General features: G+C 42.9%; 1 protein-coding gene across 4 annotated transcripts in view; it reads right to left on the bottom strand.

Moving 5' to 3' along the window:
* RBM47 (RNA binding motif protein 47) overlaps window positions 1-17314 on the bottom strand; it is a 734836-nt gene that overhangs the window by 41970 nt on the left and 675552 nt on the right. For all 4 annotated transcript variants that reach the window (XM_069631765.1, XM_069631766.1, XM_069631764.1 and 1 more), the window contains one exon: window positions 6452-7617. In XM_069631765.1, the coding sequence (XP_069487866.1) occupies window positions 6452-7586 (1135 nt within the window). In that variant the 5' untranslated portion in view covers window positions 7587-7617. The remainder of the gene's footprint in view (window positions 1-6451; window positions 7618-17314) is intronic.

The following is a 17314-nucleotide window of genomic DNA, read 5'->3' as shown; positions in this document are numbered from 1 at the left end:
TGAGAAGGTCAGCTCTTCAGGAAACAAGCCTTCAAGTTCAGCAAATGAGGGGAGGGGAGAGGCACCTGCCCCTTCTGTTGGGTCAGAAGGTCTTGTCATCCGTGGATCCATCATCGCCGACTGACAGATTCAGATAGTCTGGAAATAAAATCTGACATGGCCAGAACGGGATCACGAGAATCATTATCGAATTGTAAGTCATCTTAAACTTCATCAACATCTGTTTATCAGGGGAAGTGGGGGAAACGCATACAGCGGCTTGTTAAACCAGTCCAGCTGCACGGAGGAGTGATGTCTCAGATCCTCCATCGATGCAAAAAGAGGGCACTGTGCACTGATTGGGTTGCAAATACATCCACAACTGGATGACCCCACTTCTGGAAAAGCATCCCTACAGTCCCCATTCATGTGGGGTGGATTCCAACCTGCTCAGTTTGTCCGCCAAGGCGTTTTTAGTTGCCTCTAGATGGGATGCTATCAGAAAACCTTGGTTTTCCCTGTGCCAATACCATCTTTTCTCCACAAGAACACACAGAGGATGGGAACAAGTCCCTCCCTGCTTGTTCACACAGACCATTAAGGTGGTATTGTCCATAAGAATCTTAACCGCTCTTCCCTGAACCGGGGGAATAAAAGATTGCCCTCAACTCACATTTATGTGGTCCCCTTTATCCTGTTTCGACCGGAGACCATCTGTTTTCAGATCTAGGCAATGACCTCTCAAAGCCATACTCTGACAAATCTGTTGTTACCACAATGTGATGGTGGGGAGTTTGAAAAGAAAAACCAATCAAATAATATATGAAATGTTCCACCAAGACAGGGATTCTTGAACATGACTTGTATTGGAATCTCTAAGCTCTGTGGGTCTGACAGTTGATTCCAGTTGCTGCCCAGATGCCATTTAATAGTGTTCATTCATAGTCTCGCAAAGGGTAATAGATGGAAGCAAGATGACATCAGCCCCAAGGGTCTTTCGTACCATGAGGCTGAGAGACTCGTGTGTCCTGAAAATTGAGATTACTTCTTGAATAGACGACACCCTGTCTACAGGAGGAAACACCATTTTTTGAGTAGTATCTATTGCTGTCCCGATTAACTGAATCCTTTGAGATGGGGTCAGTTTTTACTTGCTTACATTTATCGAAATACCTGGTTCAACAACATGTTGCATGCAAGTTGCACCTTCTGCAACACCTCCCTCTATAGATTTGGCTTTTATCAATCATCCAGGTATGGGTAGAAATGAACCCTCAAGCATAGTAAAACTGCTACAGCACCCAGAACCGTGGTGAAAATTCTGGGAGCAGAATTCAAGCAAAATTGTAAACAGATGTATTGTAGTGTCCCTTCCCTATGGTAAACCTCAGGTATTGACGGTGTTCCTTCAAAATGGGAACGTGAAAATATGCATCTTGAAGGTCTAGAGATACATCCAGTAATCATGCTGGAGTGCCGCTAGAACCTACAGCACAGTTATCATGTGAAAGGTTTCTACCCCGAGAAATTGTTTCAGATCTAAAAGGTCCAATATTGGTCAGATTCCACCTGTCTTTTTTTGAATAATAAAATAGTGGGAGTAGAACTCTCCACCTATTTCTTCTTCTGGAACAAATTCTATCGCATCTATAGAGAAGTTTTTGAATCTCTGTGATACTCTGCATATGGTTTTTGGAACTTTGGTGGCGGAGGTGGTATAGCAGAAAGGGCCAGAGAGTAACCTTGACGAACTATGTTCAAAATCCATATCTTCTTTTATGATGTTTTCCCATTGATGAGGACATTTTGAAATCCTTCCTGCTACTGGGGATGTATGCTATTTGATGTAGAGCAGAGCAGGTGGTTCTTGCACCCCCGGATGGAACTCAGACTTCTTTTGATCTTGAGTGGTAGAAGTTCAAGGAGGGAGCCTTTGGCCCGCATCTCCTCTTCTGGATTGAGGAATAAGGCTTATTGACAGAGGAAATATTTTTCTTTGCTTCAGACCGTGGCTTAAAAGACTTACATTTTTGATGGTATGGTTGCTTCACTGAGATAGAACTCAGATTTTGCTGCAGTAATACTTGCCTTGAATTCTAAAGCACCTTGTCCGTTGATGGATCAATCAAAGTTTTCCCATCAAACGGTACGTCTATTACCTTGTCCTGAATATCCTGATTCAAGAACTCAGATTTTGCTGCAGATATTAGAGCCTTGAATTCTGAAGCACCTTGTCCGTTGATGGATCAATCAAAGTTTTCCCATCAAACGGTACGTCTATTACCTTGTCCTGAATATCCTGATTCAAGGGCGTAGCTGAAAAGTATGCATGTCTATGCTGTCCACCATCTTGCAGTACTCACAGTCAAATCTTTAACGACCTGCAGTTGCTATGTCGAAGTCTCTCTACCTTCTGCGACCCAGACAGAAAATGTGTCTACAGCTTCTTGTGTGAGAAGTCCTGTAAAACAATCAAGATTCTCCTAGTACAAGATATTAGAGCCAGCCAAAACCATGGCTGTAATGACCTGTCTGAGCTGTAACGAAGTATTGGCAAAGGATTCTTTACCCTGAGCCTCCCAGGCATTAACAATTTTGTCTAGAACAGAGGCGAGAGAAGGTACAGGACCCTTGCCCTTTGAACCTAAAGCTGTAGAGACTACAGAAGACTGCTCTGGCAGATTGCCCATTGGAACAAAACGCTCCTCTTTTGGAACCTTGTGTTTAGCATCCAGTGCTTTGGATACAATAGGATCAGAACGAAGCTTTCCCCAATGAGAAAGTCTGTTCCATAACAACTAACCCAATAGGCAATAGAGACTTGCTCTGTTGAGAGGGTAATTTCCCCAAACCCCCTGCAATCTCAGGTTTGCTATTCGGGACAATTTACAAGGCCTGCATGGCCTTTGACACAATGTCATTAAAGAATTTCATAGGTGAGACCGACAAATTCTCATAGTCGTGTCTGTGTATTTGGTCACCTTCTGTTTCTTACGAGGACGTGCAACACCCTCTCCTTCAGTTGAAACTTATATTGGTAACAGAGTCGACCCCGTGGGACCTGCCCCTTCTGGGGATTCAGGGGACCCAAACTAGTCTTTAATACACTGGCCAAAACTTCCAGACAACATGGTCTTTAAAATTGTATTTGTAATGTCCATAGTTATATCAGAAGGTTCCCCCTGGACTTCCTGTGGTCTCAAAGGGCAAGTAAAAGAGTCGACCCTGTGTGGCTGTTGTGCAGGATTAAGAATATTAAACACAACAGGTCATGGAACCTCTATATTGGTCAACACTAGCTGCAGTGCCGATTGGATAGGCTCAGCCATTATCTCCTCAGTCTCAGGAGAAAACGGAAGGACGATTTCTGGTGTTGTTGGCCTTACTGGATTACCAAAATATTCTTCAGGAAGCACTGTGAAAAATGTTGATGGGTCACATGTTCATTTTGACCCGCCTATACCAATGCCGCTTTCGCACATCTATCTAGTAGATTTTCTTCTTTTATGCTTCTTTGGAGAAGCTGGTACCAAATACGGTACCGGACGAGATTGTGTCTCTTATGCGCTTTCCTCTCGTCCTTCCTCGGTACCAAGGAATCTAATAATTACTGCAGTAACAGGTTTGGGTACTGATGCAGTCAGAGTGGAGCCAGTCGATAATGATTCCACCCTGGAGACGCCAGCCTCTTTAGAGCTAATTCTGCCTGTATGGCTGATTCCGAAGGCAGAAGAGTTCTTTCCTGGTACTGTAGTGACCTTATCAGGAGTGAATAATTCTTCTGGTATCAGGTGGACCTTTTCAGATCCTTTCCCACCTGGATGTACTGACGCTTTCTCACCAGGCGGTACTAGCGTTTTCCCACCCACAGGTACCTGCAGGTGTAAGCGCCCGGGATTTCCCCATAAATGGTCCAGTGAAGGCCCCGAAATTGGGGTAGCAGCCCTCACCTGGGTACCGAGGGATATTTCTTAAATACATACTACACGGTCAGTATGGTCTCCCTCCTACCGATATCGGCCTCCTTCCTGATCCAAACGGATCATCAGTCATCTTCGGTACCATTCCCAGCTGTGATATAGAAAGAAGCTGAGTCCGCAGAGGTCTCTGGTGAATTTCACAACAGAAGACACAGGCACTGGGTGATGTATCCCCAGGCATCGGACGCAGGCATGAGGAGGATCATCAGCCAGGAACAGCTTCCTACATCGGATGCATTGTTTGAACCCTTTGGTAAATGGCATACGTTAGAGGGAGGCACCGCATAAGAGAAAAAAGAACGGATGGAAAAAGGTGATGAACAGCAAGAGGTAAAGACCAAAAAAGGTTGGATGCCACGTAGCACAGCAATTCTGACCTCGCCCAGTAGGCAGAAAAACAGGAACTTGGTGTGGACAGTTGATGAGGGATGGGGCTGACATGCAGAGGGTCACGCGGGATCACGTTAAAGGGGGGCAGCTATCTTTTGCGTCTGCTTTTCCACAGATAGTCCCAACCAGTTGAGATTGAGGGAGAGCAGGCTGACAAAGAAATAAGGAGCATGAAGAGTGGATAGAGGAAAATAACAGTGGCAGAGAGACTGGCAAAGAGGGAAAGAGGAGGATGCAATAAAGGGTAAAGAGAGGAGAGACAAGTGTCACAGTGTATGAGGCAGAGGTTTGCAGAGAAGAAAGGTTGAGAAGGAGAGGAAGCAATAAATGAGAGAATATAGAAAGAGGGTGAGAGTAGTGTAACAAGGGAAGGTGAAGACTGTGCAAGAGAGAATTTAGGATGCAGAACTTAGGAGAGTGACAGGGAGTGAAAGTGAGGAGGACAGAAGAGGAAAGGGGATTGACAGAGAAGCGAATGGGTGACAATAGTGAAAGGAGGGAGAAAAAATACGAGAGACGAGATTGGGCATAAGCATGTAACATGGCACTAAATGTGATAAGGAAAGAACAGTGGGAGCTATCGCAGAAAAGGGAAAAGAGAGCCCAGAAAGAGTAATGGAGTCAGACTGCGAGAAGGTAAAGTGGGATAGTGGGTAAAAAAAATAAAGTGTGTCAGATTTTCCAGTTTCATGCGCGACATCTAGCCAGTCATGGTTTTTCCCATTGCATGCTGGGACTTGTAGTTTATGTTCCCATGCTTACTATGGGCCTACAAGTCCCAGCAAACAATGGGAAAAATCAGGACTGGCTTGAAGTGTCGCCCTTGGAACTGGGAAACTTGCCAACTGTACATGTAATTTGTGAAATGCTCACCCAGTCCTTTTTTTGCAACATTGAACTTGTAGATCTGCTTTTCCAATTATAAATCAAGGGCTAAAGTCCCAGAATGCAAAGGAATTAAAAAGGACGAGCAACTCCTGAAGGACAATGTACATGTTAGCATGTATTAGCATGTATGAGACAGAGACACAAAGTCAGAAACTGAGGGGAGAACACAGTCATTCAAAGGGTTGACAGGATGCCACACGAGAGGAAGATAACGGGGGAGAGGGAGAAATTAGAAGTACAGAGGTGACATTTAAAGTGACCTGCACCTTTAATCAATATGAACAAAGGTGCTGCAAGGAGGCATGATACTCGTTTTAAATGGGCGGGGCTTAATGTCGGATTTTTAATGTAATCAAGGTAGCAACCCAACGCCAACGTATAGCATGCCAAACAAGGCTTTTAGAATGATATTTTGTAGTCATTTTCTTTAAACAAGCAATATTCTGAAGCTAGGATCAGTGCTAGGATTCACCATTTCCTGTACATTGAAACATGCAGATCACAACAAAATCACATCGAATTGCAATTACTGTAGTCAATGCAGGAAAGGAAAGATGTTAAGTGCAAAGATGATCCGGGTAAAAAGTCAATTTTCCATCATTTCACTACAATTAACAATACACAACATGGACAAACAACTACTAAGGTAAGTTTGCAAAACTCTATACAATAAATCAAAAGCATCCGTGTGGCAATTTAGAGTGCCGGAACTCATAGGCAGAGAAGGCAGAGTATGTGGTAAGGGTACTGAAAGGAGACATTTCACTGGATCCTTTAAAATCAAACTTTCCCTCTACCCAACACGTGACCAGTGCTAAAAAGAAGTCACAATTTCATGTAATGATATTAATTATTTTGTAATGTCAGGTACATGTACTTTTTCCTCTGTTCTCCAAAATATGAACGCCTATTCTTATTTACTTTCTTGATTAGTCTACCAAATAAATAACCGTACATTCTACTTGACTAGTAGTAGTGTGTAGTAGGGTGTTGCAAAGATTATACAGATAGCAAGTATGCTTAAACTCAGTTGGGCATTACTCCCACTGTGTACCTATACCATCTGAGCTTTAAAACCTTAGTTTACATTTTTCTGTGATGTGCCCTCAAATACCAAAGAGACCTCATTTAAGATAAACTTGCCAAAATCTAAAGTAGTTATAAGGATTTCTTCTAAACAAAACAGTCAATAGGATGAAGCTGGGTCTACCAACCTTTAATAAAGTAATCTCGGTTAGGCCCGATGAGAGCATTGTATGGATAGCCATAGTAAGCTAATGTATATGGATCGCAGGAGTAAACGTAGTTGGGCTGGGCGACATCTGTTGTAATTGCGGTTGCTGGTGCTCCCCCTTTTGCTGCTTTCTGATAACGGGTGTACTGCTCTTTGTCAACTGGTTTGGCCAAGGTAACTTCAATGCAGGATCCTTCTAGCTCAGTCCCATTTAGCTTTATCATGGCGTTTACTGCATCATCTCGGCTGGTGAAATGGACAAAGGCGTAATCTCGAATTTTCTTCACCCGTTCAACACATCCCGGGTTAAATTGTCCAAAACTCTTTTTAAGTGCATCCTCTGTGGTCTCGATCATCAAATTTCTCACGTAAAGAATTTTTACAGTCTCCATTACGTCTTCATCAACATCTATTTCGGGTTCTGCCCAATCAACTGCTATCTGATGGCCCCAGAGTTGAATCCTTCCAGGCATCAGCTTTCTCCTTGCCATTGCTGCGGCTCGGTGGCTTTCATACTCAACAAAAGCAAAACCTCGGTTCTTCATCTTGTCAGCCGCACTGGCATACACAATCACATCAAGGACTCCTTCTGTTACCTTGGAAATTTCTTCTAAGATTTCTTCTCTCTTTTTCATCTTTGGTATACCACCAATGAACAGCCGGCAGTTGTCTACACTGCAACACACTCCAAGAAGCCTACCTGGACGGATTTCATAATTGTTCAGTTCTCGGACAGCCCGTTTGGCCTCATGCTTCAGTGTGAACATGACAAAGGCATAGCCTCGATTTTTCCCATCAAAATCCATCATCAACCTCATTTCATAGATTCGACCTACGGATTCAAAGACGGGAACCAGCTCATCTTCATAAACATCACGAGGGATTTTGCCAACAAACACTTCGCAGCCCCGAGGCGGGTGTAGTCCCTCCCAGTCAGGTGGTGGCCCCCCATATTTCCGCTGCCCGTTTTCCTGAACCATGGCGTAGCCCGTACGCTCCATTAGTGCCAGCAAGGCTGACTCATTCGGTGCTCCAGCAACACCTTCAAGAACGTTGGATGTAGACATGTTGGAGGAGTCGTTACTCATACAAGTATAAGTATCTTCAGCTGTCATTATGCCAAAATCATTCAAAGTTTGATGAAACCTAAGCAAAAGAACAAAAAAAATAATTACTACTTGTAAGAGGTATATAAATAAATATTTAAAGCTAACAATTCACATTCCCTATGCACCTACATAACAATCTAAAGGGATTTAAACATGACAGTAACACAAAAATGAAAATGGACAGAACTAAACAATTAGTACACTCCGCGGTGGCTTCTGCTGTAAGACCAACAGTTGAAGCGGGCGGGAACGTGCGGGAGTGGTGTTTCACTACTTTTATTTTATACTGCTACAGCTCCACTACTTTTTGAAACCATTTTCACTATTCCGGACCTGTTCTTTGTGAAGTTAAAGCAGACCTCTGCATTTTACAACTGGTCATCAGTTAAAGCAGAACTAGAATCCGTTTCAACTCAATTGGGTGTTAACCAGCATGACTGCAACCCTTGAGAAATGTGTTGCACGTTTCTCCCTTCCGTCCTACTCTGTCCCCTGCTGGAGTCACTGTACCACAACTTTTTTGGCACACTTCTATCCCTTTGTAAGGCAGCCAATCAAAAGTATTCTCAGCATTGTAAAGGAATCCTCAGGCTCAGTCGCTGGGCCATTACACATGGAGTCCATCTGCCACTTAAGCAGCCTTTTCCTCACCAACTTCTACACGAATTATTAGCTGACAATAGTCAACACATGATGCACACAAAGAGCCTTTAATAAAGCGTGTTGTTTAGGGCCGAAACCTTGTTCAAGCCACAACATTTCATAAATAATTTAGGTTTCCTGAACACTCACAGTCCTCGAGAGGTTACATTGACTAGTCTTACATAAAGTCCTTGGTACTTTGTAAATAACAAAATAAATAATAAAGTGGGAAACCTCTGGTTGTTCAAAGTGTATTGTTAAAATGGAAGCATGGATGCCATTGAATGAGCGGACCTGCTGGAAGATCACAGATGTGAAACATTGAAAAGGGAACATTTGTGTTCTGCAGTGAAGATTAGGCTTCACACTGGGACGTTAAAAGGTTTTGAACAAATGTTTGTTGGCTTCACTAATATTCATCGCCATCGACGCCTACTCCTATGGACATTCTGCAACACCATTAAGAGATTTAAAAGCAGCCCCATCTCATAAGGGGAGATGTGTAGTTGGGTGCATTTAAGGGGAAGTTCTGGACTATGTGCCCATTTCAATGATCTAGATTGGAAGAGGAGACTTCTGGAACATGGAACATATGTATTCTCAATCCAACTCCTTAATATATATAACTGACAGTCTGCCCAACATGTGGCCCTTCTGCACGTGTGCGGGTTTAGCAGTTGTAGTGGCCTTGCACAGTTAGGATGTGCAGATAGATTAGGATTGCATTCCTATGGACTGTCTCACTATACAATCGGAAGAGGCTCTGAATTCATATATGTTTGTTTGGTGCCGATATAGGACCAACATGCTTTTTTACGTCATCCTGTGGCATGCTGCGAACCCACCAAAGGCTTTCTACATCTGCAGCAATTACCTCCTTGTGTTAAAAGATGAGGGAACTCATTTTTTTTTATTTATTCTTACTGTGTCATGGCTTATACCAAACCTTTAAAAGAATACAATAAATTAGAAATACAAATTCAACAAATTCCAATATATAATATTATATACAGTCATAAAATACAGTGCAAGGCATGATCTCCCAGTACCACGACAATTACCATGCCGTAGATTGATGTACACAAATAGCAATAAAGTGCAGGAGGCCTATACAGTAACACCACAATAATTCTTAATGTCACCCAAGATAATATTGATGGAAAGATATACAATATAAATCTAGTGACTTCCAGAGTTAAAGATACATTATTTCCTTTTAAAGGCATAGCCCAGAAGTCTACAGGGCATAAATGGTCCAAATACTTTATAAATCGAGCAAAGCAAATATACCACAAGAGGGCTCCAGAATTCAATCTCAATTAGATGAATACAAAATCGACAAAGCAGCTCTACGTTCGCAAGCTTTGCCCCATTTCTTTAGTAGGTAATACATTTAATCTGAATCTTTGATGACTACTAGGACAAGAAGTTCTTTTCAAATACTTTAAAGTTCTGAGACACTTTTCTGTTAAAAGCTTGGATTTCTTAAGTTTATACTTTATTTGTATAGCGCCTATACACAAAGTGTTTCAAAGCGCTTCAAGGAGGGAGGGAACATGGGAGAAAATCAGTACATTCATACAAGTCCTTGAAACAGTACAGAATGTGAGAAATAACTATCAAATCATAAGAGATAGTATAAGTGTATGTAACAATAAGGGAGAGTCGAGGGAGGAAGGAGGGAAAACAAAACAAGCAGTAACATTACCATGCCTGATGACAATTGTTGCAGTGCAAGAGTGACAAGAGGAGGGGAGGGGGGGAGAAGAGGAGAGTAGAAGTGATGAGAGGAACAAAACAAGTGACTATCAGTTGAAGATCGACGACTATTCCAGATAGTGCTGGGGAGGGAGAGGGAGGAGCAAAACAGAAAGGAAAAGGGGGACATACAAGCTGTTATCAGTGGTCAAGGGACAGATGATAAAAGTAAGTGCATTAAAGTTTAGAGGTGAACATTCTTCTCTTGTTTTACACCAGTCAAGTAACCTATACTTTTTTCAAAAAACATTTTGGACTACTACCTAGGTCTGCATCTGTAGAGTTTACAGAGAACAAGAATTCCACACAGTAACTCCACCAGTTCTCAAGACTTAAATGCATGGAATCCTGAGACAAATTTACAAACAATGAGTCGGCTGGAGGAACCAGGATATTCCTGTACAGGGAGAGTATCTTCCAGGTGACAATGGCTTCCACTGAAAGGAGGCCAGATTTGAATCTAAATATCTGGAGCTCCCCTCGGAAGGCTTAATACATTATTTCCAGTACGAACCCTCAAGTTTGACCCACAGTTTGATCCACTTTGCCTAAAATCTACCTTTGGTCTATAAAGGATGGAGCATTGAATAGTGCTCATATTTTCTATGTAGCCATTTGAATGGCTAGGGTTATTACCTTAATAGTTAGACTTTCTTGGATATTCTTTTTATTTCTAGTTGCCTGGAAGACATAACTCAGATAGGGCACCCTATCTACAACATCCTAGTTCAAATACCAGGAGAAATTTGTATCCTTCCTTTCTCTTTTAGAAAAAAAAATAATCTTGGTCTTCGCCATATTAATTTCCAAGTAGTTGCCAGATATATCTCCTTGGGGTCCCTTTAACCGTCTCTGCAGCCCAAATGGGCAGCAGTTGAACCAGGTCATCCGCATATACCAACTAGGGAACTTGCTGTGCTGCCAGCATAGGTGGAAAAGATTTAGTCTCACAGGATGCTTCTTCTATAACTGTGGTATACATGTTTAAAAGTAAGGGCACCAGGACACGCTCCTGTCGTAATCCCCTGGCAGCTTTTATTGGCAGTGTCCTAGATCCCTCCATGTTTAGGCGGACCTGGAGTTTGGTGTCTGAATGTAGATATTTCTAAATTGACACCAACTGCCATGGACAACCCCAACTTAAAGGTTTATCCCATAGCCTAGAGTGAGACACCCTGCCAAATGCCATTGTCAAGTCGACGAAGGCCAAATGCAGAGGTTTTTCCCCTCAAATACGTTCTTGAAAGATGGATAAAATTAATCCGCTTAGGGCCCTGTCCTTTTCTAAATCCAGATCTTGAATCCAACGCACCATAACTGTTGGCTCAAGATTGTAATTGCCCAAGTATCCATTTTTTGTTTAGTTGGAAAATTCTGTGTAGGCCCCACATTCTCATTATTGAGATTCTTCATCATTAAAAATCATATTGGGTGAAGAAAACTGAGCTTTTCAGACCAGACTTGGCCGATAACCAACACATCTTGAGAATTATTCTGTGTCCCCTTACTTAATCACCTTCAAACACAGGTGCACGGCTTCCCCCACTGCCTTTTTCTTATTCGGAATGACATGAAGGAACAGCAAAAGCAGGGAAGTAGGACTAGGGGAGATGAGGGTCAGCACAGCACATCACTGAGGGAGGCAGGAAGGAAAGTTATTTCATGCACATCACAATGCATGAGGTAACATGTCGAGAACGGTGGTGGTGCTTGATGTGTGAGACTTTCGAGGATGTGATACACTAGGTAGAGGTGGGCAACAAGTCGAACATTCTGAGGATTGAACCCAACATTGGGAGGAAAGAACAGACAAGATGAAGAAACAACATGAGGGAAAAGTGCCCTTGGTGATGCGCCCCTGGAGAGGTTTAATTCCGCTGACCTCTCACTCACTACTACAGAGAGTATAGTAATTGAGGCAGCTGAGTATTTCGGGAGGATACAATAGAGGGGTTTGTGCCAGCACAGCAGAGTGCATGTGTAATAAAGAACATCATTCAGCAGGCAGAGCACTTAGGTTAAAGAGAGGCTGGGTGCATCTCAGAAAATATGTTCTTTTAAAAGCATCATCTGAGCTTCCACCAACTTGGGAAGAAACATCAGAAATCCTACGCAGCAACAGGTAATGGCATGTTTCCGCCATTTCCCAAGTCACGGTCTGGGACCATTTCTCCCATCCTGCATGGTTACCATTCAGGAAGCAACAGTGGTGACTCACATTACTTGTAAAGGAAAAGGAAAGGAAAAAAGGGACATCAGCCTAGTTCACTCACTGGCACAGGACATTGTACGACAGCAGTCACCTCTGCAACAGCAGATACCACTTGACAATGCAGTTAAAGCAAACTAGTCCCTACCAAGATGACACCGACTCTGGATCCAACAGAGTGAATCTGGTTTTATTCATCTGCAGGTTTAGTCTTGCCCCATGTCCTCAGCCAGCACAGCCCAAAAGTGTACAGGCCCCATTAAGAAGAAAAGGATGTATTCCTGGTCATCATAGATATGAATAGTGTCTTTTTTTGTTGGGTCGTGTGGGGAGAATATTGAACAGAGACAAAATTCCCTGTGTGACTTGTGGGGTGAAAAGACAGCCCGAGAGTGATGGAGATGGAGAGGCCATGCTAGGCCCCTATTGCAAGAGTGACGCTGACAAATGTGGGGCTCCATTGAAATATAAAAGCCCCTACAAAACAGTGATTTCGCCATAAGGCCTAGTGAAATGTAAAGAAATTATGTAAAACCTCAGCAGTGCACGTGGAAAGAAAACACATTTGAAACACTGTGCATTTGGAAGATAAAAAGGAGGAACGATAACTGACATTTAAGAAATAAAGTCAAGTGACAGATTGCATCTAAAGAGACTTAATTTCCATCATATGAAATGACAGCCTGTAAAGAGAAAGGCGTATTCCATTTTTGTAAACGTGAACACTGGTTTCCTATGTTAACTGTGGCCTATCTGTGTGCATTAGATTAATAATGAATATACCCCTGTTCTAATACAGTAGAAAAGAAAGATTATATTTATGAACAGCAGGCCTCGATATAATGCTAAAATGTTACATGTAAGCATATCTTGTCGATTTAAAGCTGTATTGTCTAAAGTATGGATGAAGCTGTGTTTTTCCCACTGAACTGAAAGATCTGCCCCTTTGAAAATGTGACCACAAGACCTTTGGATGAGGACCTCTGGGATAAGAAGATCTGGTTTCAGTTTAAATGCTAAGATATACATAGACGTGGATCAAAATAATGGGATTTACAGATAACACAGCCAGCAGAAATTACCTGCATTAGCTTCAAACAAAAACCTTTGAAGCCCAGGAGGTGAGGGCATGATCACATGTGCCAGCCAAATGTCCTGATCCGGTCATAGAAGAGAAATGAAACCTAAGAATTGGTGGGGGCTATATGGAACTGAGGGACTTGTGGTGCATTGGCATTGACTAACATTGAATACATTTTCTGGAATAAAAAGTGCATTATATGTCTCAGTTAGCTCCTCCCAGATTCATATAGAAGGGGATAAGAAGCTTGTTGGGACCATGTAAACATGGATTTTGTTTGATGGATACAACTTGAGTTATGAGAAGAATTATGATTCCAGCATTACCATAATTCCAAGGGAATAGAAAGTTGTGTGGTGATAGGTTATGGAATCCGGAAGAGGCAGATGTGACTATTTTGGCTCAGGAGCAAATCACAAAGAATGGTAGCGCCGCCCAGGAAGAGTGTGCCAAAATAAATAGTATTTTCCAACTTGTCATAAAATATAGAATTCAAAAATATATATGTGCCAGCAATTATCGGGAAAATTGAGGTAGCTGGCATGTTAGACTTTAAGGACACTGAAGAAGTTAAACCCAGTCATTTTGGGATGATGAATCTGTATCCTCCCTCATTCACACCCCTTAACTCCTTGTCCTATTAAAAGGCAATGGGTTTATTTGGGGGGGGGGGAAGAGAGAGAGAGAGAGAGAGAGAGAGAGAGAGAGAGAGAGAGAGAGAGAGAGAGAGAGAGAGAGAGAGAGAGAGAGAGAGAGAGAGAGAGAGAGATGATAATAATTGAGTGTCCCCAGCCCTATAAGAGTTCAGTTTTCTATCTGAAAGCGACATACTTGCTGATGTTTCTCTGGCTTTGACTCTTGGGACCCTTCTTTTGACTTTTGATTTTTCCCTTGACTTTCCCACTCTATTGCTGGAGGTAGTCTGCTTCTGGACTCTTACAGAGAACTAGCATGGAGACAGGAGAGCTACCAAGACCTTAAACATTGCATGGAAGACAGGTACATCTAGAAGCTAGCTGGGCCTGCCATTTGAGGAGCCAGAGTAAGTCTGGGTGCTGTGGACTACCCTTCACCGAAGCCTTTTGGCCAGATCTGTGCTATCCTCAGAGGAGCCTTGCTGTTTCCCTGGATGCCCCATAATCAAGGCCTTCCATGTAAGTAGATTAATCTGAATGCCAACAAAAGCGTGGGGAATCTGCCAGCCTTAATCTCCATCTCACATAGTGGGTAGGGGGTACAACTGAGGAGACCCTTGGCATATTTTATTAAATGCAACTCAAATTATTTCCAGTATAGAAAATCACCTTATCCATTTAGATTAAATTGTGTTGGGAGCAGCCTGCCTTAATCCATTCCATTAAATTGTGGGGATGGGTAAAGCTGTGTAGATCCTTAGCACATTGAATTGAAGTTAAATCAATTTATTCCCATATAGAAAATCACGGGATGAGTGTTGGTTCGAAACTACAAAGTTCATGTCCAGTGTGTTACACAATAAAGTACTTTGGTGACTCCACCTTTCTGAATCCCCTGTCTTTTGTACCAAAGGGGGGTGTCCATAATCCAAAAATAAGTAACCCTAAGACACTTCTATTCAAGTGAATGTAGAGGGTGAAAAACGACATTTCCCATTTATTTACTTGCATCCCAAAATTATTTTCCCAAAGCCCAGCATTTCATGCAAATAAAAAGCCCAACATTATTTTCCCATTGGGTTCCTGTACTGACTTTGCCTTACAAATAAAAAAAGATGTTGCTAATGTATTCCCACTCCCTGTACCTTGCCGTCGGATCAGAGGTCCGATATCTAATTGATGCCTGGAGGGTGGGGGTTGCAAGTAGTTCCCCCACCATTCAAAAGCACAGCTACAGGGAGGTATTGGGAAGTCTCCTTCAGGTCTGTGAGGTTTGCTGTATGCCAGGGTACTAGCATGTGCAGAACACAGAGTGTGGCTCGGGTGGCATTCACATTCAGAGTAACGCATGTAAAGACCAATATTCTCCGGGATGATGATCCTTAACAGCTTGAAACAAGCAGGGACACCGGCAGGAAGATAGGTCACTTATGTACAACTATACCCAACTCCAAATCACTATTGAGCCTGTGTAACTATTTTGTCACTTTGCTGCCAGTTCCACTGACCTACATTGCCAAAGCTGGTGATGCCGCAATCTTCATTAGCAATGATGTGTCGGGAAGTTCATCCTTTAGATGTGAAGAGTCTTTTCTCCACTGAAAGATGCAAGATCACTGGAGAAAAGGTCACCTTGCTCAGAGACAGCTGTATTTTGTCCTTCCTGAAGGTTCACTGCATCGGCAGTCATTATTATTTTTATTAACATTAGCATTCAACGCTACTACTTTTCCATGTTCACTGCCACCAGATCTGTAAATAATTGTGTTCTCAGTTCGAGTCCGATGATGCCTTTGGTGGGATTGGTCCTGTGCCATCCACTTGCACTAGGTCTTTCTCAACTTGCAAGAGCATAACAGACACCCCTGTGACACAGGGGAGCCCACGCTATTCACAGACCCTAAGACTGGTCGGAGGACTGAGTGTTTTTCATGGCACAGAGGGCTTGTGAGGCAAGGCTCTGATATAAATTATCTGGTTTGGTCTTTTCTGTCTGGTTTATTCCACAGCCTATTCCGTCCTTGTTCTCTACTGATATTTTCTCTCAAGTGGTTTTCAGAAAGGGGCCCGTGGGTAAAGCTCTTATGGTCGCTTCAGGTTGTTCCACATACATGCTATGACCCTGCATAGGTTACAGTGTGCCTGAAGTTTTAAAACACTATCCTGGTGTGACATTCATTTACATTTGTTTTTTCACAATATCCTTGAATGCTATAGTGGATACACAAGATGAATGCAAAGGGTGCTGTGGGTGACGTTTCTGGTCAAGTACAGTAGTAAACCAGATTTGACTACACCTATAGCGATTAGGGTCCCTTTAAAAGACTGGCGAAGACAAAGCGAGAAAGTGGGTCTGAATTTGTAGTTTCCTTGCATAAAGAGAGGAAACGTCAATGTGAAAGAAATTTACATTTTGCCTTGACAGCCTCCAATGATCGGATCTGTTTGCAAAGCGTGATCAAACGGATATTGGGAGGGAATTCCACAGGAATGCTCCCACAGCACCCACAGTGCTTCCACCCAATCTCTTTCTTCAAGGAGGTGATGGCAAGAGTATTAGTTGATCTCAGGTGCCTAGAGAAAGAATATTTATTTTTCCTCTTCTTAAGATGGAGCGGTGCAAAGTTCTGCAATGCTCTATGGATGAGGCAATGGTCCTGGAAGTTGATACAGGCCACAATAGAGCCAATGGAGGGAGATGTGTCCTGCATGGTGTGATCTCTGGGTTTGAGGCCCAGGATGAGTCTTGCAGCGTTGTCCTGAATAGTCTGAATATGTTGCTTGAGGTTGTTAGAGGCGCTATTGCAGTTAGGAAGGCTTGAGGGTACCATGGATGATATCATCTGAACCGGCTAACTCATGTTCAGGAGCGGTTAGGTATACTCTCAAGTTACTAGGGAAAGGACAACTTCATCAGAGATCACGTCACACCTCATCCTCATGTGGCTACTGAAGTGGTGGTTTTCATATGGTCATCACCTAACAGCAGCTGCCTGCTCTACACATCTTTCCCGGGCATGTATCAATTACAGTGATACTGCTTACATTAATGTTACCGTCCTGTGATTACCTCACACCACTGGAGAAAGGATGCCTTGAAGTTGGTTCACAGGTATTGGCTGGAGGCCCTGGAGGGCAGCACCAAGACAGCAGTTGAGTATTAAAGCACCTGGAAGTGACACTTCGTTCAGTTGCTCTGTTGGTCTGGATTGAAACATCAACCATACCTGACAGGACATGAGTTTGGAAATGGTAAACGACAGTTTCAGAAATGTTAGGTTATGTTGACTTATACCGTGCACCGCTACCACCCAGGGGCAGCCTCTGGGCGCTCTAGAAATTCAAAACGGGTAAGGAGCATCTGCGGGCAAAGGAGCCAAAGCCACAGTCGCTGCAGGCATTCACCATT

Source organism: Ambystoma mexicanum, chromosome 6q (genome assembly GCF_040938575.1).
Source record: "Ambystoma mexicanum isolate Mex_15411 chromosome 6q, UKY_AmexF1_1, whole genome shotgun sequence".
Lineage (NCBI taxonomy): Eukaryota > Metazoa > Chordata > Amphibia > Caudata > Ambystomatidae > Ambystoma > Ambystoma mexicanum.
This window is presented reverse-complemented; position numbering and strand designations above follow the sequence as displayed.